Source organism: Ursus americanus, chromosome 25 (assembly GCF_024610735.1).
Source record: "Ursus americanus isolate L20-20 chromosome 25, mUrsAme1.1.p, whole genome shotgun sequence".
NCBI lineage: Eukaryota > Metazoa > Chordata > Mammalia > Carnivora > Ursidae > Ursus > Ursus americanus.
Genome location: NC_142151.1, coordinates 8,637,849 through 8,659,143, shown reverse-complemented (window position 1 = coordinate 8,659,143; position 21,295 = coordinate 8,637,849). Strand labels below are relative to the sequence as shown.

Sequence of the window (21,295 nt, the reverse complement as noted above, 5' to 3'; positions counted from 1 at the left end):
TAAACCTTTAACTTAAATGTTTATTTTAGGTGTCTTTTGCTACTTCCTTGCTGTGATTAAAAAAAAAAAAAGATCACTTAAATCTTCAGGGTCTTGTTTTCCTTATTCATAAAGAGAACATTACAATTATTTTTATTTGAGTTATTTTGCTCTCTAAGTAAGGGGCTATTACTATTAGTAGGAAGGACTTCAATTCTGCTTCAGCCAAAATAGAGCTCAGCCCAAGGAGATTCTGGCCAGATTGGGGTGCAGGCAGCATTCATTTACTCAAACAGCATATATTTATTCAGCATCTACTATGTACCCAGCAAAGCAGTGGGAAGGATACCATGTATGAGCCTGTTTCTTCCCTGAGAAACAGACAATCTTGCTTAAGAGACATATATATGAAACAGTTAAAGGAGCAACAAAAGGTACAGACTAAATGCTGTGGAAATTCAGAGAACGGAACCGTTATGTGTTCAAGCAATCCCGTAAGACTTCCTGAAAAAGTTCATGCCGTGTTCATTTATGCGAAAAACATTTCCGACCACTTACTAAATGCCAGGCTCTGAGGATACCGCGGTGAACAATTCAAAGCCCTTGCCCTCATGAAGCTGATACTCCACCAGGAAGAGGTGGACAGCAAACAATATAATATCAGGGGGTGAGGAGTGCTCTATTTAAAAGTAGGGGGGGGGGCGCCTGGGTGGCACAGCAGTTAAGCGTCTGCCTTCAGCTCAGGGCGTGATCCCGGCGTTATGGGATCGAGCCCCACATCAGGCTCCTCCGCTAGGAGCCTGCTTTTTCCTCTCCCACTCCCCCTGCTTGTGTTCCCTCTCTCGCTGGCTGTCTCTACCTCTGTCGAATAAATAAATAAAATCTTTAAAAAATAAATAAAGTAGAGCAGGGGGAGGGGATAGAGATGTGGACGGGGCCAGCAAGAACATAGAGAGCCAAAGCCAAGAGTACGTGGTGTGGTCAGGGAGAGGTGACCAGATACTCTCGGGGCCTAAGTAGGGACCTCAGAAAACAACTGACACATCCTCATCCTTTCCCGCAATTTAAAGCATTGAGACATTCTTGAGAGTATAATGAAAAATAATAGTAACTTCCTACATCAGTCTATTCTACGCTGAGGGAAGGGAAACGGATCCATAATCTTTTAGGAATCCCTACCTGCCCCTCTCCGCCCCGTCCCCCTGCCGCCCGTACCTGATGCATAATTCATAAACCTGTCGGTTTTCACCCTCCCACTTCCCCCAGAGGTCCCTTCCGGAAGCCCGGGACCGCAATTCTGTAGGTTCAGCTTCTGCCCTTAGCGGAACCCGCCTTCGCTTCCGTTGTGGCGTCACATCCACACAGGGCTCTATCGCGTCCCGGGCAGAAGCCACTTCCGCCCCTACTTGTCGTAACTTCTGCCCCAAGCATCCCGGAGCGCTGGCAGCGCCGGATATGCTCTGCCGCTCCCGGAAGTGACTCGACCTTTGCATTCCCCCCCTTTCCCCATTACCGCCCCCCCTGCATTGCCATTTCCCTCCCTCCCCCCTTTTCGTTTCCGGCGCTCCCGCCTTCTCTCCGCCGCAGCTCTACTCTGAGTCTGTTGGGGGGAGGGAGGGAGGGAGGGGGCGTGGAGGAATCGGGGTTCTCGGGAGCACGAGCTGCAGCACCACTTCCGGGTGAGTGTTAGAGGAGGGAGGGAGGGAGGGAGGGGGCCACCCACTGCCTCGCGCCCCCGCCCTGCGGGTGTCTCGCGCGCATTCCGTGCGTGTGAGTGTGTGGGTCTGTCTCGCGCCGAAAGTGCGTGCCCGCGCGCTCCGCCTCGCGCTCTCCCCCCTCCCCTCGCCCCCTGCTGGTCCTCCCGCCCCACTCGGCTCCCTACTTTCCCAGCAAACGCCGCCCCTCCCGCGCTCTGGCTCAGGCTCTGGCGCCGCCGCAGCCGTCGCCGCCGGGTGAGTCTCGCGCCGCTGCAGCCGGCGCGCGCCAAGCTCTCTGCTCCTCCCCCCTCCCCTTTTCCTTGGGGGGGCGTGGAAGGGGGGGTCCACGGTGTGACTGTATGTGTGTCCGTCCCGGAACCGGAAGTGGTTGTGGAGGAGCGGGAGATGGGGAGGAATGGGGGGGCTTAGGGGGCGGGTGTCTGTCTGGTGGGTGGCAGAGTTCAGCTCCCTGGAGGGGAAGGAGGGACGTCCCAAAGAAGGGTCTTGGAGGAAGGGGTGGGGGGCGACATCAGGTGAAGGCTCCCAGGGGCTGTCTCAGGGGAGCGAAGGTTTTTTGGGGACAGCTGGGGTCTCCAATAGATAGACCCCTGTGCAGGCTGAGGGAGGTACTTCTTGGCGCAGGGCCTTGGGTAGGCAGGGGCGAAGTCCTCGAAGAAGTGGGGGGGAGGCCAGAGGAAGTGGCTGGGCCTGAACTGGCACTGTGCCTGACACAAGGGCTTGTGCATCCCCCTAGTCTTCAGCTTTGCCTTCTGAGCCAGTCCTCAGGGGGCAGGGGCCCATCTCTTCCTCCAACTCCTCGGTTCTCTGACCCCTGCTTACCTGTGGCGCTGGGGAACTAAGAAGAGCCAGTGGCTGAGCTCAGGAGTGAAACCCAAACGCTGGTGATAGAGTTCATCTTAGTTCCTGGGAATTGGATTTATTTCCCTTGTATCCACATAGTGGGTGGCACTACACTCCTTATTATACCACTGCATCTTTGGATTGTTGGTTGGGGGTCGGCCTGCCTTCCAGACTGACTGCTGACGACAGTCAAAAGAATTCCTGAGGTTCTCTGCAGTTCCCTGGTGGCTGCAGCTTTACTGGCCCCTGTAACCCAGACAATTTGTTTACAGAAAGTTCAGGAGCCCTGGAAAGGAGAAGGAATAAGACGACAGGAGGAAGAGAGAGAGAGGGTAAGACAATTTTGGGTTAATGGCTTTTTTGGTTTGGTGGGGGGAGAAGGGGGTCATAATTAAATGGGCTTCTTGGGGACAATGTGATAGAGTTCTTCTAGTAATAGCAATTGTGATACTGGTGTTTGCTGTGAGAGAAAAATTCTCTCTTGAAGATACATGGGAAGTTTTTGTGTAAAAAGTTAGCACTGTACCCCATCACTTTCCATTCCCACCAATATTCAGAAATGATTTATGAAATGCCCAAGTGAAATCACTAAATAGGGTTGCATTGTGTCCGAAGGAGAAATTTATTCTGCTTTGGGGACAAATGGGCCCCAGTCGCCAGTATAGTCCTTGTGGTATAGCTTATGGAATTGCTTTCCTGTATTTGGAATAAGTAGAGTTGAGTTTAGAGTAGGGTTCATATTCTTAATGTCACAGAGGAGTGCTTCAAGTGCACCTGTTGAGTGATTAGAGTCTGTGACACGGGCTTATTTCAGTTTGGTGTGTCAGGGTGAAGTTTTCAGGAAAGAAAAACAGGTTCGTGGGTAGTTTGAAGTAAAGTGGATAAAACTATATGGAGTGAACTTCAGAAGTAGGTCTGGAAGAATTCAAAATATGAGGTTTGATGGTGGTAGAGTTTTAGGTAGTCTGAAAATGAAAATGTGAGACCCAAAAGAGTTTGAGTTCCGAGCTTATAATCCTAGAGATGTCTTCTAAGGACCGAGTCTAGTCTGGTTTATAAAATTTATTCCCCATAGGTTTCTGAGCCAAGTTGATAATTAAGTATTAAGTGCATATTTCCTCTTCTCCAGCTGCCCCGCCCCCTTTTCCCTGCCCACTTTTTTTTGGCCTCCTGTTTCTGAGATCCATCATTTAAAGTGAAATAACACAGCACGGGGGAATCACTATGTTTTTCTTCCTACAGGGTGCTGGGTACCATGGTCCAGAGGTACCCAGGGTAGAAGTTGCTGGCTCAGATTGCCAACTGTGTGGTGGTAGTGGACCTGTTGGTGTGTTTGGGCATGGTGTGAAGGTCTTTCCCAGTAGACTTGGGATAAACCTGTTCTGGTTTATTGTGTACTCGGAAGAATTCACAGATGGTAGGAGGGCCCCAAATTCTATCAGGATGGCCCTTGCTAAGTGCCCTTAGAACCTGAGGGAAAAGATTTTGTTTCCTTACTGAGAGAACGGTTCTCCATGTTTTTTCATGTCAAGTCCTTAGTTAATGTTGCAGCCTTACTGCACTTGTGCATTTTGGAGCAGTTTTTCTCCATAGAGTGTCTGAGGTCCATGGGTCAAGTTCTTTCTGTAGTTGAGTTTGAGTTGATTGTTCTTTGCATGTCTATTTATTGTTAGTGCTTCTGGTTGATGATTACTGAGCTGGAGGCTATAGATCTCATACTCTTGGGTAGTACCTTTATAATTATGTGGTCTTTATGTAATTGTCAGTAATTGTCACTAGTAGTCCTCGGCACATGGAGGTAGTTCCCTAACTCTCTTCCTTTTGGGAGCGCTTGAAGCATTTTATTTCTTTTTCTTTTTTGAGCTGCCTCCCATCACCATATGCCTTATGAATTTGTTTTAAGGGGTGTATTCTCCTCCATCCTCTACCCAAATAGAAACTTAGTAGAATAGTGAATTATTCAGAGTCAACCACTGATGTGGGACCTAGAATTAGATTCCAGAAGTCTTGATTTCTAGGTTCATTCTCCAGCTACTACACTTGGTTGGCTCAAGTCTTTCATGATTTTCTCAAGACTTATTGTATTAAGAGAATATTGCTTTCCTGAGGAAAAATCGGGCTTTATCTGAAAAACAACAATTTTTCAAAACACAGTAAGTACCAGGACAGAGATTGTGGTCTTTTACCACGTCTGTCAAAACCACATGCTGCCGGCGGTGGCGTCTTGGTTCCTGGATGGCTGGTTGCGCTGTGGAAGGATGGACAGTTGGACAAAGCTCTGGTGCAAGAGTTCAAGTCTTACTAAATGTTTCGTGGGTGTTACTTAATATTGTCTTTTTTCTTCACCTCCTCGGTGCTTCCAAGATTTCATTTGAGATTGGAAAAGAAATATGTAGTTCTTTGACCATCTTGAAAGAAAAATACTGTTCAACTTAATTACAGTAAACCTTCCTTTTTATTAACGGAACGCTTGAGGTATGGTGCAATAGTAGAGTTGAAATTAGAACTCCAGATTTTTAGTCTGCCAGTATTCTTCTTTTACTTACTATGTTTGTCCTTCTTTCCTGCCCTTTGGGTCTGTCATGAAAGCCTTCTACTCCCTTCCCAATCTAAGGTAAACCGGTTCTTTTTATCGTCATTGATATGTTGGCATAATCATCAAAACTGGCATTCTGTGTAGAGATGGGGTTTCCCCATAATATCATTGGGCTTCTTCAGGTCTTAAGAATGTTGGTAAATGCCTGCTGGGATGTTGGGATGGTTTGGGGAGGAGAATTATTCCATGAAACATAGAAAAGTAAGAGGTTAATGGACAATAAAAAGGCATCAAGTGATCTGGCACAGGAGTGCCCTCGTACACAACTCCAGGGGGCGCCATTTACATTGTATTCTAGCAAGACCCTTCCTTCTTGGCTCTCCATTTGATCTCCTTTCAGGGATACAGAGATTGAAGTCAGCCTTTTCAGAACAGTAGTATAGCATATAGGTGTCATTTTGCAGGCAAATATTGCTTCTAGTTGGGTGAGCAGAATTCTCCATGTACCCCCCTCTTTGGGGCGGACATATTTATCGGAAGCCCACAAGGCACATTTATCATTGTGTCCTAGGACCAGCTGTGGTTCTGATCTTCAGCTTTGTTCTCTTAAGAACCAAAGCGGTGATAGCCCGGGTATCCAGGGAAGTGGAGGGGCCTTTGATTCAGTTTACCTCCTCTGGATGGTCTGGCCTTTTTGCTCAGATTCCATCATTCTAAAATCAATTACTTTGGTGGCCAAGTGAGGTCTCCCAGGTTGCTGTTATCAAAAATTTCATTTTTGGAAACATTTATGAAGAACTATCCCAAAAATGCATAGTCCATTCCTGGAAATGTTGGAAATTTTAATTGATGCATCAAGTCACACTATCAGAGAATATGTACTTCAGTTGTAGGGTTTGGGGCTCTTGAAGAACCCCCGTTCTTAACTTGCTCTTTGGTATCTGCGTTCGTATCTCCGCTTTAATATTTACTGTTTGATTTCGTGATTCCCGTTGCCTCATTTGAAACATGGGCACCCCAGTACCTACTCATCCAATCGCTGTGGGGATTAAATGATGCGTGGTTGTGAAGTACTTCGAAGGGCTTAGAACAGTGCCCTGAGCACAACGAACACGTAATAGATTTTAATGGTGATGGTGGTGACGTTGTCCTGTCCTCCACATCACTTTGTGCGCCCCCTTGGTAGGAACCCACAGGGGTTATTTCTCTCAGAAGGTGTTTCACCTGAGCCACTTGGAGGACAATATGGATGGATCTAATCTTTATTGGCAGGGAGGGACGTCGTGCTTCGGAACCCTGTCTGCCGACATTCTTTCAGTTCCTCCCTTCTAAATTTTCACATCCCTCATATGTTTACTTCCTTGACTCTTTAGGGGGAGATTGTAATTAGACCCTCCTTTCTTTACTCTCCAGCCTAATTCTCTACTTCATTGCCACCATGTGCACTCTTGTCTGTGTCATTTCTCTCAACTAGGAGGTTAGACAGATGGGGTTTGTCGGTTACGGTTTGAGCCCCTAGCATTGTTTTCAAAATCTGTATGTATAGAGTCCACTGTCATTCAGTCCATTCAATGTGGACTTGCGTACCAGGTGAGGAGTTGTGTGGGGGAGACTGCGGGGAGGTCCAGATGCGAACCCTGCTTCCCAAAAGGCTTGGCAGGATTGCATCGCCTTAAGTTGTGCTCTCATCATTCCTTGATTTCTGGCGCCGAAGAAGGACTTGAGGCCATGTTACGAAGTTAGTGCTGGAAGGAAAAGGTTAGCACCTGTGTTGGAGACTGTTCTGATGTATTTTATAAGTCAGGGAGCAGGATGAGCCTGTGGTTGATTCTTGAGTCAGTTCATACTGAGTCTTATTTGTGTGAAGTTGTAGTCACGGATTTGGTACATTTCTCTCCTCTCCTTTGCTACTTTTTAGAAAAGAGTAGGCTGCAATTCAGTTCTGCTTCCCTTTATAGGTTTTATGAAAATTGAGATGCTGTTTAATAGAGCAAAAAATGTGATGAGATTTCTGGAGAAGGAGAAGGAACAGGGTTACGTTTAGAGTGATGTCCCTTCTGTTTCTCCTCCTTTGTTACAGATTTTCCTAGTTTCCTTAGTCTACTTCAAACCCGATTTCTGTGCCCAGTGTATGCTCCGGTGCTCTGGTGTCTGCCTCCAGCACATCCTCAGTGGGACCCACTCGTGGCTGTAAGTCACAGGTCCTTCTTCCCCACCTGAATCTTGGTTGCTTCTGGTTCAGAGTAGCAGCATGATGATAATGTTTATTTCCTGCTATTTGTCATTTCCCCATTCCACCAGTCTCATACGCCCTGTTCACCTGCCTTCTGCGGGGCTGGATCTTTCTGGTCCAGGATTTGGGGAAACTACTCTTGAATAACTGCCATTAACATACTACCTTGCTAGGAGAAGTGATCAGAGTGGGAAAATGGCGGGATGCCTAGATTCTGTACCCATCTGTGATTTGCAACATGATTCTGAGGGATTACTTTTCTTGCTGATTCCTCCTCCCTCCTGAAGTTTTAAGCTTAATTACCATCCACACACACAGAAGAACTTGAACTCTCAGAATTACAAAGCAGGAGTCTAGTACTGTGTTACGTGTTCTGGCCCACTGTTGTCCCTTTTCTGAATCCCTGTAAGTAGAAATCTGGGGTGCTGCTGCTACCCCTGGAGCTAGAACCCTCTTTGAAACTGGTAATTCCAGGCTCTCATTGCTCCGTTCAGCATGTGTGGTACCCAGTGCAGCACCAGGGATGTTCTTGAGCCTCAGTGGGTTTGGGAGCGGGGGCGCTGGGGGCACGGTCCCCAGGTATCATACGGTACTGATTGTGATCCCTGCCAGTTTCACTCTGTAATTCCCTTGGGCATTTTGTGTTCTGGCCTAGAACTTTTTCAGGCTGCATAGAACTACATACGTGTCGATTGGAAGTCTTAAAATGTTTTAGTTCAAGGAAGACAGATTTGTGGGATAAAGGAAAACGGGTTCAGGGATAGGTACCCTGGCTGTTTTTAAGTCAGTCAGTGATTTACTTCGTGTGACCGTGGGTACATCCCTTCCCTGCTTATGACTGGAGTTTCTCTTTTGTCACCAAAGGAAAGTATTACCAAGTCTGTTTCTTTGGGTTATGGGAGACATTTCTGTGGGTGAGTGAGACGTGTGTAAGTTCTTTCACGGGCATCTTACGTACGATAGGCTCTGTTGGATTTCATGCTGAGTGGCTCTCCGGGACTAATGTGGTAGATCCTGAGATCTTCACTGTGAATTCCCAGCCCTGTGGTCAGGTGCCAGAAAAAAGGCCAGGAACCCCTCAACTGCCCTTCTCTGTTGCTACATTTCTTCAGATTTAGTCCTGTGTTTGACTTGGTCTCTCTTTTCTCTTCAGGTAGAATGGAAGAATCTCACTTCAATTCTAACCCGTACTTCTGGCCTTCTATTCCCACAGTCTCAGGACAGGTAGGTGTTCGGTGTTTGCTCCTTCTCTTTCACGTACTTTTTTCAACTCTGAGCAGTAAGTTCTATTAATGTGGAGACTTGGGGCATGTGGGTGGCTCAGTCGTTAAGTGTCTACCTTCGGCTCAGGGCGTGATCCCAGAGTCCTGGGATCGAGCCCCGCATCGGGCTCCCTGCTCCACTGGGAAGCCTGCTTCTTCCTCTCCCACTCCCCCTGCTTGTGTTCCCTTTCTCACTGGCTGTCTCTCTGTCAAATAAATAAATAAAATCTTAAAAAAAAAAATGTGGAGACTAAAGCAAGATAAATCACATGCTGTTTCACCAGGTCCCCCATCACTGAGAATTCTAGCATTTCTGTCCTGGCTTCTCTCTGGAAGCACAAAGATACACTTCTTGATCTCCAAGGAGGACAGACCATGCAAAGTGCTTAGGGAGCAGACAAAATCAGGCTCTTTGCTGAGGAGGCCACTCGCCTCCCCCTTCCCTTTCTTTTAGATTGAGAACACGATGTTCATCAACAAGATGAAGGATCAGCTGCTGCCAGAGAAGGGCTGTGGGCTGGCTCCACCCCACTACCCCACCCTGCTGACAGTGCCTGCCTCGGTGTCCCTGCCCTCAGGCATCAGTATGGACACAGAGTCCAAGTCAGACCAGCTGACCCCTCATAGCCAGGCGTCCGTTACCCAGAATATCACCGTGGTCCCTGTGCCGTCTACAGGACTGATGACTGCTGGTGAGCCACTCTGCTCTTCTCCAATCTGAGGTGTTGATCTTCCATGATCAGTACCCCAGGCTGGAGGGCTCCAAGGACATGGGGAGTGGGATATGTGTTTGATTACTCAATCACATTTTTATTAAGTGCCTACTGTGTGCCTAGCAATGCGCTAGGCATTGTGGGGGATACAAAGAAGTAGAAGATGCGGTCCCTGCCTTTGAGGAGGTGACATTCTTTCCTTCTCTGAATCAAGGAGTCTCCTGTTCTCAGAGGTGGAGAAGAGAAGGGAGTCAATCAAGGGGTAAATCTCACTGTTACCGGGGGTGGGGTGGGGACAGGGGTTAGGAGACCATTATTTTTCTACAGGGTTTGGGGTTTCCTATATACTCTGGGCTGGGGGGCGGTGGTGAGGGGTTGGTTAGACAATGATCTGGGGGAAATTAAATAGGATCAGGACTGGACAACATGACACCATCTCCTTTTTCTCCCAATCCTAGGTCCTGGTTTGGTAATCACGTCCCCCTCAGGCTCCCTTGTGACCACAGCCTCATCAGCTCAGACCTTCCCCATTTCGGCTCCCATGATTGTCTCAGCTCTTCCCCCTGGCTCACAAGCCCTGCAGGTGGTCCCTGACCTCTCCAAGAAGGTAGCATCAACCCTAACAGAGGAAGGAGGCGGAGGTGGTGGTGGAGGTGGCAATGTGGCTCCTAAGCCCCCTCGGGGCCGGAAGAAGAAGCGGATGCTGGAATCAGGGCTGCCTGAGATGAATGACCCTTATGTCCTCTCCCCTGAGGATGAGGATGACCATCAGAAAGACGGCAAGACCTATAGGTAAGGATCAGAGCCAGGGAAGCAAGGGGCGAGGATCGCTGTCTCAGCTTACCTCCCCCCTTCATGTCTTGTCCCTAATGGGGCTGTACGCGGACAGCTTTCCACCTCAGATCCACTTGCATGTCAGGTGTTCTCTTATGGGGCAGGAGCGTAGAGCTTCCAACTAGCACTTCTCTAGTGACTCTTCCCCAGGACGCAGACCTATTGTACGCCTTCCTTTTTGGGGTTGTCAGCATTGACTAATTTTTGAATGACCTAACGGAGTTTCTTCCTTATGATAAGGCTTTAGACTGGGTTTCAGACTCCGTCTCCAGCTCCTTTATGCTTTCTACACTTTCCATTCCTATTTTTCTAAGAAACTGTTCTGATAAGCCCCTAACCTTAACCCGTGTGCCATCCACTGGTTTTGGGGCCATATTTGAGTACTGAGACTGCCTGACCCTGCATGGTTGGGATGATGGGAGGAGTCTGTATGAAAAGATGGGAGGAACAGGATGTCACCCTTCCCCTCCACCTTGGACTATATACTTATCAAATGCCTGTTTGCTCACTTTCTAATTTATGAAAGTCATGTTGATTCTCTGCTTCCTCTCAGTTGTCCATTGCCAAACAGTCTTATATTTGCATGTGGCGTTATACAAAAAGAATTAATAGAAGCAAACTCCCTGCCCTTTGAAAGTTGGACATCTTTTAATCCCCTTGAAAACTATCAAGGGCCCTAGTGGGTTTGGGAAGTCTGGTCCCAGGTTACAGAGTGGGATAACCACTGTCACAGCTTTGATGCAGACAGGGGCAGGTGTGCATGGCTGGGAGACTGGGTCTGTCCTTAGTGTACCGAGATGGGCAATGTTGTTCCCATTTTAGGAGCGAAGGGAACTGCGGCACAGGAAATGGACAGAGCCTTGGGCTCATGGATTCAGTTCCCGGCTCCACCACGAACTTGCTGTGTGACCCTGGGCAAGTCCTTTTCCCCTCTCTGGGCCTCAGTTTCCTCATCTGTAAAATGGGGAGAATTCTGTTAATGCCTCCCATTTGTTGGGAGTATCTATCAGCTAAGATTTGAAATGTTGGGAACTTCCAAAGAAAGAAGCAAGAGTTGTCATTTAGCATTTATTTGTATTTGTGTTGTATGCTTCTACTGTGGAGAGTAGCCACGACTGCAGAGTGTTTAAATTCTTCTTTGTAAGTGAAATGAGGGGAGCGTTGCTATGCAGAAAGTATTGAGCACTGCAGAATTCCAGCTCCTAATCCGAAAGTTCACTGCAGCTTTATTATTACAGGTGTATCCCACTTTATACAATAAAAGTGTTCCTGGAAAATGTTTACATCATATCATTTTATAAAGGTACCTGACAAGTTTGATTCATTTAAAAGCATCTTCTATATATCATTTCATAAAGTGAAAATCCCTTTTATTTTGTAGAAATCTGGATTTCTGTGTATTTGCTTAAAGTGAGCTCATTGTGACATGGAGATACAGCTCTAGAAAATGTGTTGTTGTAAGAGTAACAGGGTCTCTGACACCCTTTGGAGCTTGCACATGGATCAGGGTCCTCTGATTCTGCCAGGGGTTTGTTTTTGTTTTTGCTTTTGCTTGTTTATTTTTTTGAGCCCACAATAAAGCTATCTCTGGACTTCCCAAACTGTGTCTATGGGAAGAGATGTGAATATACAATTGGAAGGAAGCCCTGGTAGCATTTTCTACACCCTCAGTGTTTTTGGCATTCTTGACTGGCCCCACACCCAGGTGACTAAGGAGAACTCTGAAATTAAGGGCGCCTAATTATATTCTAGGTGAATGGAATTTCTTCAGAAACTCAGAACTCTGAAGTTCCAAAGGAATCTTTTTAATCGCCAAAAAAAAAAAAAAAAGAAAGAAAGAAAAGAAATCCCTATTTTCGTGCATGTGTGAGTCAACCACGTCCATTCCTGTGGTCAGTGGCATTTGACTGGATATTGTTGGACTTGGGTTCTATTAGTCTGGACAAGTCAACTTCTTTCTAGCTCTTTGTTCCCATCTGTAAAATGGGAAGATAGTCATGGCCCCCATTTATCATATGGAAATGATTTGAGGGAATATCAGAGTATCTGAAACTGGTTTTGAATATCTTAGTGAAAAATGGGGTGATTCAAAGTTGTTATTGTATTGTGTTGCGTGCCCCCAAAGAGGCCCCATTCTTGTGTTGGGTGTGATTGGTGCCCCCTGGCCTTGTCGCCTAGTGAAATGGGGTGGTGGCTTTGCTGTCTCCTGCTAACTGCCCACTGCCACCATACTCCTAAAACAGATTTCTTTCCAACCACCCAACACCTTGCATTAAAGGAGTTGTGCTCTTTTATCTGGCTTCATAGGATTTCAGAGTTGGAAATACTTTAATGGTCACCTAAGCCAGCCCTTTCTCTGTAGTTTTAGTCTTCTAAACATTCCTGACAGATGATAGTCTGCCTCTCCTTGAATACGTCTAGTGTGAGGAATCTCAAATTAGGTTAGAATCGTAGCTTTGCGTAGTGAATAACTGTTTGCCCTTTGGCAAATTACTTAACCTCTCTGAGCCTTGGTGTTCCTTTCTGTAAAACAGGGATAATACTTGCCAGGTTGTTGTGAGGAGCTGAAACAATGTGTCTTGAGTGCCTTACTGGTGTGGGGCCCTGGCAATATCCGGCACAGCAAATGGCAACTATTATTATCAGTATTATGATCGTCATTTGAGACTGCTTATTTTGTTGCCAGTCCATTGTCTATGGATTTAAGTTTTGTGGATTCTTCTCTAGTTGAAAACTTGGATAAAGAGGGTGATTTTCTCTTTTGTAGTTAATTTCATACTAAGGGTGCAGTTGTGTGTTCAACACTCACACATAAACTATGAGCTTTTGTTTGAGTTAAAATGAAAGTGTTGTTCCACCTGTCTGAGAAATTTTAGCAACCAAGGGAAATTATGTTGTAACGTCAGTCAGTACCGTTCCCCACCAAGTGACAATGTGTCCAGTTTCTAACCTCAGTGGAACGTATAGTAGCATGAGCTCATCCATCGGCACTGGTACTGTTAACGTGATTGTAGCTTTATTATTAGAGAACACTTGGCTTCCCTTTTTGACTGTCTGGGGGGTTTGCTCTCCCTTCTAGGGGCAGATACTTATCTCTCCATTTTACAGACCAGAAAATTGAGGTCTAGATTGATGAGCAAGCCTGTAACTGAGCCCTGAGTAGAGCCCAGGTGTCCGGACTCCCACTGGCTGCGTCCTTTGTACTGTACTAACTATAAACCAAACCCGTGCGCCTCGCACGTATGGTTGGGCATGCCGGACAACAGCCAGGGATTGGCGAACGGGAATCCGATTTCCTTGAGAGTCTTCAAGTGACCAGAGAAATAGAAATGGACCTTAAAGATTGGAATTTTAGTAGACCCATTAATAATAGAGACCATACCCCTAAATAACATAATATTTTTTCCTTTGAGGAGCGCAGAGTTCTTTTTAGTCTTGATCTCAGTTATTCTCTAAAAATTCCCCTGGGATCAGAAGAAAGCAGAAGTCATCACCCCCACTCCATCCCCAGCCCAGATGATAGAGAGAAGTTGGGGAGGAACCAGAGCAGAGGGACTTTTTCCCCAGTTGCCTGGCTTCCAGGTTCTGCCCTTTCTCCCCGCACACACTGCACACGGCAGAGTTGTTGAGGAATGAGAGCATTCCAGCTCACACACAGATCACTCTTCCTCGATAAAGTCTGAATAGTTGTGGCTTATCTTGCTCCGAGGCCTCCTTATTTGATACTGTTGGGCAATGTCAGAACAGGAAGGATTACCCACTCAGGTGATGGGTGAAAGTATATCAGCTGCTTACTGATGTCAACCCGAAGTGCTGACTTGGGCTCCGTGTGCTAGGAAAGAGGACAGGTTTAGCACAGAAGCTCAGTGTTTCACAGATCTTTTCCTCCTAAACGTGTGAGGGGAGACATCCTACTCTCAACAGTTAACCTCGGCTCTTTGCAAAAGTGGTTCTCACTTGATTGCCAAGGGGCTCGGGGGTGGAGGTGGTCTGTGGAACACCAGATCCAGGGCGGAGGCCAGACATAGATGATTTGGAAAAGCCCCTCCAAATAATTTCGATCCTTCTCCACCCCCACCCCTCTAGGAATCACTGGCAAAAAGGAAGTAGGAGAGAAACTGAGAGAAGGCAATTATGAGAGGAGACAAGAGAGAAGTCTTTCTGAGGAGTATAGTCAGTTAGTCCTCATTATCATCTCAGGAATTGGAGAAATATCCAAGGGATGTACTTTATACATGGGAAGTTGGGGAAGGGGGCCCGTTAAAAGTCTGAAGTCAAGTTATAGGCAGAAGGAAAACAGAAGTTAGTCGATACCCTGGCACAATGAAATCCACATCAGCCTAGAGCCGACAATAAGATTTACCTGTCTTTGCTGGTTGAATTTTCGTTTCTGTACACACTTAGGGAGTCAGATCGTTTGAAAATTTATTGAGTATTTGTATCGTGTGGGTCTGTATTAGAAGCTTAGACTGTAAAGATAAGTAGAACAGATCCTCCTCTCGGGCCTTCCAGCATAGTTGCAGTAAGAGAGAGATCAGATAGGCTGGCTTCTGTGGAAGTGGAGGGAGGGTGCAGCGCCCTGCCAGTGGGGAGGTTCTAACCACTGCCCTCGCTTGGCCCAGGTGCCGGATGTGCTCACTGACATTCTACTCAAAGTCGGAGATGCAGATCCACTCCAAGTCACACACCGAGACCAAGCCCCACAAGTGCCCGCACTGCTCCAAGACCTTCGCCAACAGCTCCTACCTGGCTCAGCACATCCGTATACACTCAGGGGCCAAGCCCTACAGTTGTAACTTCTGTGAGAAATCCTTCCGCCAGCTCTCCCACCTCCAGCAGCATACCCGGTAAGGCTGCTCTTAGTTTTACCCTGCCGCCCAGCTGCGAACCCCGCCCCCGCGGCCACGTTGCCTGAGCCTGCTCTTCTTTCCGCTCGGGTTTCTCTTTTCCCTTTTGACTTTGCCCTTCGGGAGCGTCCGTTTGCTCTCGTTACTGTCTGTGAAAAATAAACTGTGTGTTTTAGCAGTTCGCGGGGCCTGGGAAATGGTGGTCTCCAATCCCAAAGTCTGGAATGGTTTTTGTGGTTTCTCTCTGTCTGTGTTTGGAAATCTTCTGCAGAGCAGGCCCTGCTTATACTATATGCTTCAGTTGAGAACCAAGGTGTGCATTCAACTTCAGGTCCATGGGGAGCAGGCGGTATTGGTCTTTGTTCAAATTACTATTTGGAAGCAGGGTATCTGTGGTGAGTGTGTAACCTTAGAATGAAGCAGAGGGTTGACAAGACTGAAATCGTTAAGGTGACCAGGAGCCAGGGGCCGCAGCTCTTCATCATCTCACTGCCATTCTAGCCACCGACGTAAGATCAGCAGCAACCTAGATCTGGGTGTCCTCGTCATTAGCCTCTCCAGGCCGGAGTGTGTTTGGGAGGAGGGAGGAGGGGGTGCTCTCATCCGTCAAGCAACATCATTTCACCCCGCAGAGAGCTGAGCCCGTGGTGTCGAACTGCTTCCTCCTCCCCCCTTCCCTCCTCTCCTCTCCTCTCCGGCAGGATCCACTCCAAGATGCACACGGAGACCACCAAGCCCCACAAGTGCCCGCACTGCTCCAAGACCTTCGCCAACACCTCCTACCTGGCCCAGCACCTCCGAATCCACTCGGGGGCCAAGCCCTACAACTGTTCCTACTGCCAGAAGGCCTTCCGCCAGCTCTCCCACCTCCAGCAGCACACACGGTAAGGGAGAGTGGCGGGCTACTGCCCCCGCCCCGCTGGCATGCCCTCCCCACCCCCGCCCCGGACACACACAACAACCCGCATGCGGGGGGCGGGGGAGAGACCTGGCTGGAGGAGAATACGACCAGCGACCAGCGTCTGGGAGAGGAAGAAGCGACAACCCTGGAGACGCAAGCGGACGCTCAGAGAGAACCTTTCTGGGGCACCAGCGGTGTGGGGGAGATGCAGTGACTGTGTGACGTTCCCTGATCCACGGGAGGAAGAGACTCGCCCAGGGCAGAGACGGCTTCTGCCTTCGCTTCTCTCACTGAAAACACCAGTGCACACATCCTGCAAGATTTTCTCCTTGATGCTGAAGCAAGGGCATTTGATTGGAGAAGACCATACTGCGGGCCCTTAGGGCACCAATTATGAACAGGAGATATAATCAGACTTTAGCTGGGTACCAGCCTCGTGACCCCTACGCAACCAGCAAGGCTCCAAGGATGCCAGGAGTAGAGAACAAAACAAAACATGTCCAAAATAGTCACAGAGAACTGGCAGACAAAATGAAAACGCTCATACTTCATCAGGATGCCCATTGTTTGTCCCAGGAATCTGGGGTGACTAGGAGGACGCGAACCTGCCAACTGGAAGAGTTGATGATGTCCTTCAAGGGTATCTCAAGTTGAACCGGAGTCCAGACTTCACGGTCAGAAGCCTTCTCACCTGGCTGCTTCTGGATGCTGTGTTCCCCCTCAAAGTGGTCAGACATCTTGCTTTGCGAAGAGGAGTTGGGCTTTCCTCACAAAGAGACACGTCCTGTGATGTTTCCAAGATTTTATGCGGGAGGTCCAGAAAAGCACCTGGTTACAAAGATGGCTCTGAAGTCCCTGATGAGGAGCAGGTGTCCGCAGACCCTCAAGTCCTTGGCTCATCTCAGTGGAGGGCCCTGTAGTGTTTGGGAAAGAGGTCAAACTGGTACTAAACTAGGCATTTCCTGCCGTTAGGGGCTGGACTGGGAAAAGCCCCAAGGAGTTTCCATGAGTATTAATATAACTGCTACTCTCCATAATTGGCATAACTCTCTGCTTTTCTTTGATACCAAAGCTTTTTCTGGGAGCGGTGTTCGAGGCTGAGGGAATAGGTTTTGGTTGTGTGGTGGGGGCCAAGGAAGAAGTGTTCTGTGTTTCTTTTTCCTTACCAGTGTGTTTACCTTATGTTTCTGAACATTCATTAGGGACAGGTACTGTAGGAGCTGACTTGTATGCCAAATTATGGACTGCCTGTCTCTTGGCTGCCAAGCCACCAGTCCCTCCTCCCCCAGCAGAGGAGCCCAGCTTGAGCTGAGTGACGGAGGCAGTGAGCGGAGATCAGGCACTATGGCATGGTCCGTGTCAGAGAGGAGCTGAGGCTGGGACCTCCTGGAAACCCAGCTTGTACTCCCGTAGGAGGGCAGGCATGGCCTTGAGGAGGTTGGTTAAGGAACCAATCCCTGAGTGGCCTTGCTGATGTCCTTTTCCCGTCTTCTTTTCTCGTCCCATGCAGAATCCACACCGGTGACAGACCATACAAATGTGCACATCCGGGCTGTGAGAAAGCCTTCACACAGCTGTCCAATCTGCAGGTAAATGTCCCACCCTCCCCATGGGGCGTAGCGTCTAAGACTTGGGTCAAAGTGCCATTTGACTAGTACAGTAGTTCCCGAACTTTTTCAGGACCCCTTTACACTCTTAATAATTACTGGGAAACCCAAAGAGTTTTTGTTGATGTCAGTAATACCTGTCTACACAGAGAATGTGAAACTGAACAACTTGAAAAAATATTTAGTAATTCATTAAAAAATAACAAACCTGGGCGCCTGGGTGGCTCAGTTGGTTAAGCGTCTACCTTTGGCTCAGGATCCTGGGGTCCTGGAATTGAGTCCCATGTCAGGTTCCCTGCTCCACAGGGAGTCTGCTTCTCCCTCTGCCCCTCCTCACACTTGTTCTCTCAATCTCCCCTCCCTAAATAAATAAAATCTTAAAAAAAAATAACAAGCCCATTGCATGCTAACATATATAACATATTTCCAAACACACACACCCCAGAAATGGAAAGAATGCCTTTTTTTTTTCTTAGAGAGTACGTGCGTGCACAAGCGGGGTTGGGGAGGGGAAGAGAATCTTAAGCAGGCTCCAAAGCGGGGCTCGATCTCACGACCCTGAGATCATGACCTGAGCCGAAATCAAGAGTCAGACGCTCAACCGACTGCGCCACCCAGACGCCCCAGCTGCACATTTTTCATGTTTAGCCTACCAGAAATGGCTAGCTGCTCCTACCTGCTGTGTTCAGTCTTTGCTACATTACACATCGCTTTGCTATGTTCCACGTCACGTAATCTGTACAGTCATGAGAGAATGAGAATGAAAGGGCAGACATGGTCTTACTATTCTTTTGAAAATAGTTTTGACTCTGGGGGCCCTGTGGGAAAGTCTTGGTATTCCCTAGCACCCCCCGTGCTTCACTTTGGGAACCCCTGGGCTGGCGGGGCCAGCATAGCCGTCCTTCTCGCTTTGCAGGACCCTGGGACGTGCTGCGGGAGCCGTGCCTCTTCCCTTAGCCTGTACCTCCTCAAGTTTCACTGAAAGCAGTCCCTCCTGCCTTCAGATGGAGAGGGAACCTGGGAGGCTGACACCCAGCTCAGGGCTCTGGCGTGAAGGTCAAGGAGGCAGGAAGGATGAGTCCGAGGGCACCCATCCTGATTTCTCCTCGTTTTCCCAGTCCCACAGACGGCAGCACAACAAAGATAAACCCTTCAAGTGCCACAACTGTCATCGGGCGTACACGGACGCAGCCTCCCTAGAGGTGCACCTGTCTACGCACACGGTGAAGCACGCCAAGGTGTACACCTGCACTATCTGCAGTCGGGCATACACGTCGGTGAGTGCGCGGTGCTTTCCCGTCGCCTCCCCGCAGGCGTGTAGCCCTGCAGCGGCTTTCCGTCACTTTCCCGGAGAGGGCCGCTGCCGTGACTCTGCCGGCCCCCTGGCTGCAGCCGGCCAGAACTGATCGAGAGGAGTGGTTAAGCAGATCTGTAGCTAAGGACCTGGGGGGCTGCCTGACCCCTTAAGCCTATAGAGAAAGATGGTGAAGTAATGATTCTTAATTTTACTGAAACGTAAGGCAAAATAACTTGCAATTCTGGGAGAAAGATTCAGTTAGATGTTTTCCATTAGTCTTCAGGAAAAGGTGGTAAAGTCGTTCCATTCAAAGATCTTTGGGGAAAGGACAGTTTTCCTTGTGCCAGTCGAATGCCTTCCTTGACTCTGAAGGTCTCCCTGTCCTTCCTGCCCGATAGTGAGCATTGACAGAGGCTCCTGGGGAGAACTTGCCCACGGCTCCAGAATATCTCTGCTGAAGTATGGCTCTGTTTAAGAGCCCAGGGTGCTAGTTAGAAGTAACCTCTTTCCTTCTTTCATCCCTCAACTCTTTCTCACCATCTCCTTCAGGAAACGTACCTTATGAAACATATGCGCAAACACAACCCTCCTGATCTCCAGCAACAAGTGCAGGCGGCGGCGGCAGCGGCGGCAGTGGCCCAGGCCCAGGCCCAGGCCCAGGCTCAGGCTCAGGCTCAGGCCCAGGCTCAAGCTCAAGCCCAAGCCCAGGCTCAAGCCCAGGCCCAGGCCTCCCAGGCATCACAGCAGCAGCAGCAGCAACAGCCACAGCCACCACATTTCCAGTCCCCTGGGGCAGCCCCCCAGGGTGGGGGCGGCGGGGACAGCAACCCCAACCCTCCACCCCAGTGTTCCTTTGACCTGACCCCCTATAAGACGGCGGAGCATCATAAGGACATCTGCCTCACTGTCACCACCAGCACCATCCAGGTGGAGCACCTGGCCAGCTCCTAGAGACCTGTGCTGCCACCCACTGGGAAGAGGGGAAAGAAGTTCTGGTCCCTTCTTTCTCCAACTTCTCTTGGTGGGAAAAGTCTTCTTCCTTGACAGGCCTTGGCTCCATCTCCTTGGGCCTCAGGCACGGCCTTCCTACACAGGATACCATGCTTATTCTCAACTCCTCTTCAAAAGGAACATCAGCCCTCCTGATTGGCAAAGGAATAATGAGCTGGTAGTGTAATCCAGCAGCCTCCCCTTCTAAGCATAGCTTTTCAAAATTGGGGGTTGGTGCTCAAGGGAGGGATTTGCTATGACCTCATAGAAACTTTTCCAGTGTGGGCACTTACCCTCTCGTTACCCTCATAATCCTCAAAGTTGGGGTTGGTGGAAGACTAGAGGCTGGTCCTCCCGGATCTCTGAGAGAAGGGAGCCCTAAATGCAACCAGCCTCCCGTTCTAGTCTTGCCTGCAAAAGAACAGAGGTTTCTCACATGCCCCGATCCCCGGGAGCCGTCTTCCCCTCATGGTCTCGCTTCACTTCCTACCTAATGCTGGAAGAGGGAGATCTGGGTGGGGGGTCAGACCCCCTTTATTTGTAAAGGGGCAAGGGCTGAGATGTGGTCCCCAAGGGGCCGGAGATCCCCAAAATGGTCAAGGGTGGCTTAGAAGTGTGGGTTATGGTTTTCCTTGGAGGCTCTCCCCTTCTCTGTCAGCCAGGGCCCTATACTCAGTCTCCTAATCCCAAAGCCAGAGGAACTGTGGGAGCTTTGTGTTCTTTATGAACGCCCACAACAAGGGGTGTTGCAGAGAAGGGAGAGTTCAGGGCAAACACAAGGACTGGACTTAGCTCCCTAGGTGCCACGGTCAGTTGCCGGACACGGATTTATATATAAATATATATATAAATATATATATATATATACCCACTCATCACGGCCATCTTTGTTGTAACCATTTCTGTGTTTATAAATGCATTATCTCTGAGAATTTTCATATTTGATGTTTTGTTTGTTTTTGTCCTTTTTGTTTTTCTCCACCCTGTCTTCTGGCCAACGGCATTTTTATTTCCTTTTGTCCTTTTTGTTTGTTTGTTTTTAAATCATGGCAGATTTCAGAGAAAAGAGAAAATGAAAAAAATCAGGAAACCAGTTGTTATAAAGCAATTTAAAATGAAGAAAAAAAACCTTATGTACAAACCAAGGGGTGTTTTTAGAACCTTGTATAGAAATAAATTCGTGTAAAAGGATCAGAGGCAGTGGAGCTGCTGATGTGAGCGAGCATGGGAAGAAGCTACATGGGGAAATGTTCAAGGACAGTACTAAGAATTTACACTGGAGTGTGTGTATATGAAGAGTGAATGCTGTGTGATGAGGCTGTGTGTGTATCCCCAAGCATAGAAGGGCACAGCTTTGATAATTAAAGTGAGATCTTGGTTTATGAGGATTTCTACATACAAATCCTGTCATGGGGCCTGCGATGCCTAAATATATGAGAGCAAGGTTTCAGTCATGTGTTAATGAGACCACTAAGCTCCCCATGAAAGGAATGGACGCATGCCCTCTTGAAAGGGCCTCCTCCGTTCCTGCCGGAGCA

The 21,295-nt window shown here is 48.4% G+C and overlaps 1 protein-coding gene across 16 annotated transcripts; it reads left to right on the top strand.

The window, feature by feature from the left end:
* Positions 1-1,472: 1,472 nt before the first annotated feature.
* ZNF384 (zinc finger protein 384) lies at positions 1,473-20,948 on the top strand. 16 transcript variants are annotated; one of them, XM_087855573.1, is made up of 13 exons: positions 1,473-1,658; positions 2,810-2,869; positions 7,154-7,263; positions 8,460-8,530; positions 9,023-9,260; positions 9,496-9,543; positions 9,740-10,073; positions 10,938-11,030; positions 14,738-14,962; positions 15,664-15,846; positions 17,374-17,452; positions 18,589-18,747; positions 19,317-20,948. In XM_087855573.1, exons 4-13 carry the CDS (start codon positions 8,465-8,467, stop codon positions 19,716-19,718), a joined length of 1,827 nt encoding a protein of 608 aa, XP_087711699.1. In that variant the 5' UTR covers positions 1,473-1,658; positions 2,810-2,869; positions 7,154-7,263; positions 8,460-8,464; the 3' UTR covers positions 19,719-20,948. The 16 variants fall into 16 exon arrangements, with proteins under 16 accessions (XP_087711699.1, XP_045637133.1, XP_045637134.1 ...); XM_045781178.2 differs by lacking the exon at positions 7,154-7,263 and adding an exon at positions 1,870-1,931 and having other exon boundaries at positions 1,479-1,658; XM_045781179.2 differs by lacking the exon at positions 1,473-1,658 and adding an exon at positions 1,669-1,931.
* Positions 20,949-21,295: the final 347 nt, after the last annotated feature.

Coding starts and splice junctions, on each gene's coding strand:
- ZNF384 (XM_087855573.1), top strand. CDS start 8,465: ATGGAAGAATCTCACTTCAATTCTAACCCGTACTTCTGGCCTTCTATT. Junction 15,847..17,373: donor CACCTCCAGCAGCACACACG/GTAAGGGAGAGT, acceptor CGTCCCATGCAG/AATCCACACCGGTGACAGAC. Junction 17,453..18,588: donor CACAGCTGTCCAATCTGCAG/GTAAATGTCCCA, acceptor TCGTTTTCCCAG/TCCCACAGACGGCAGCACAA.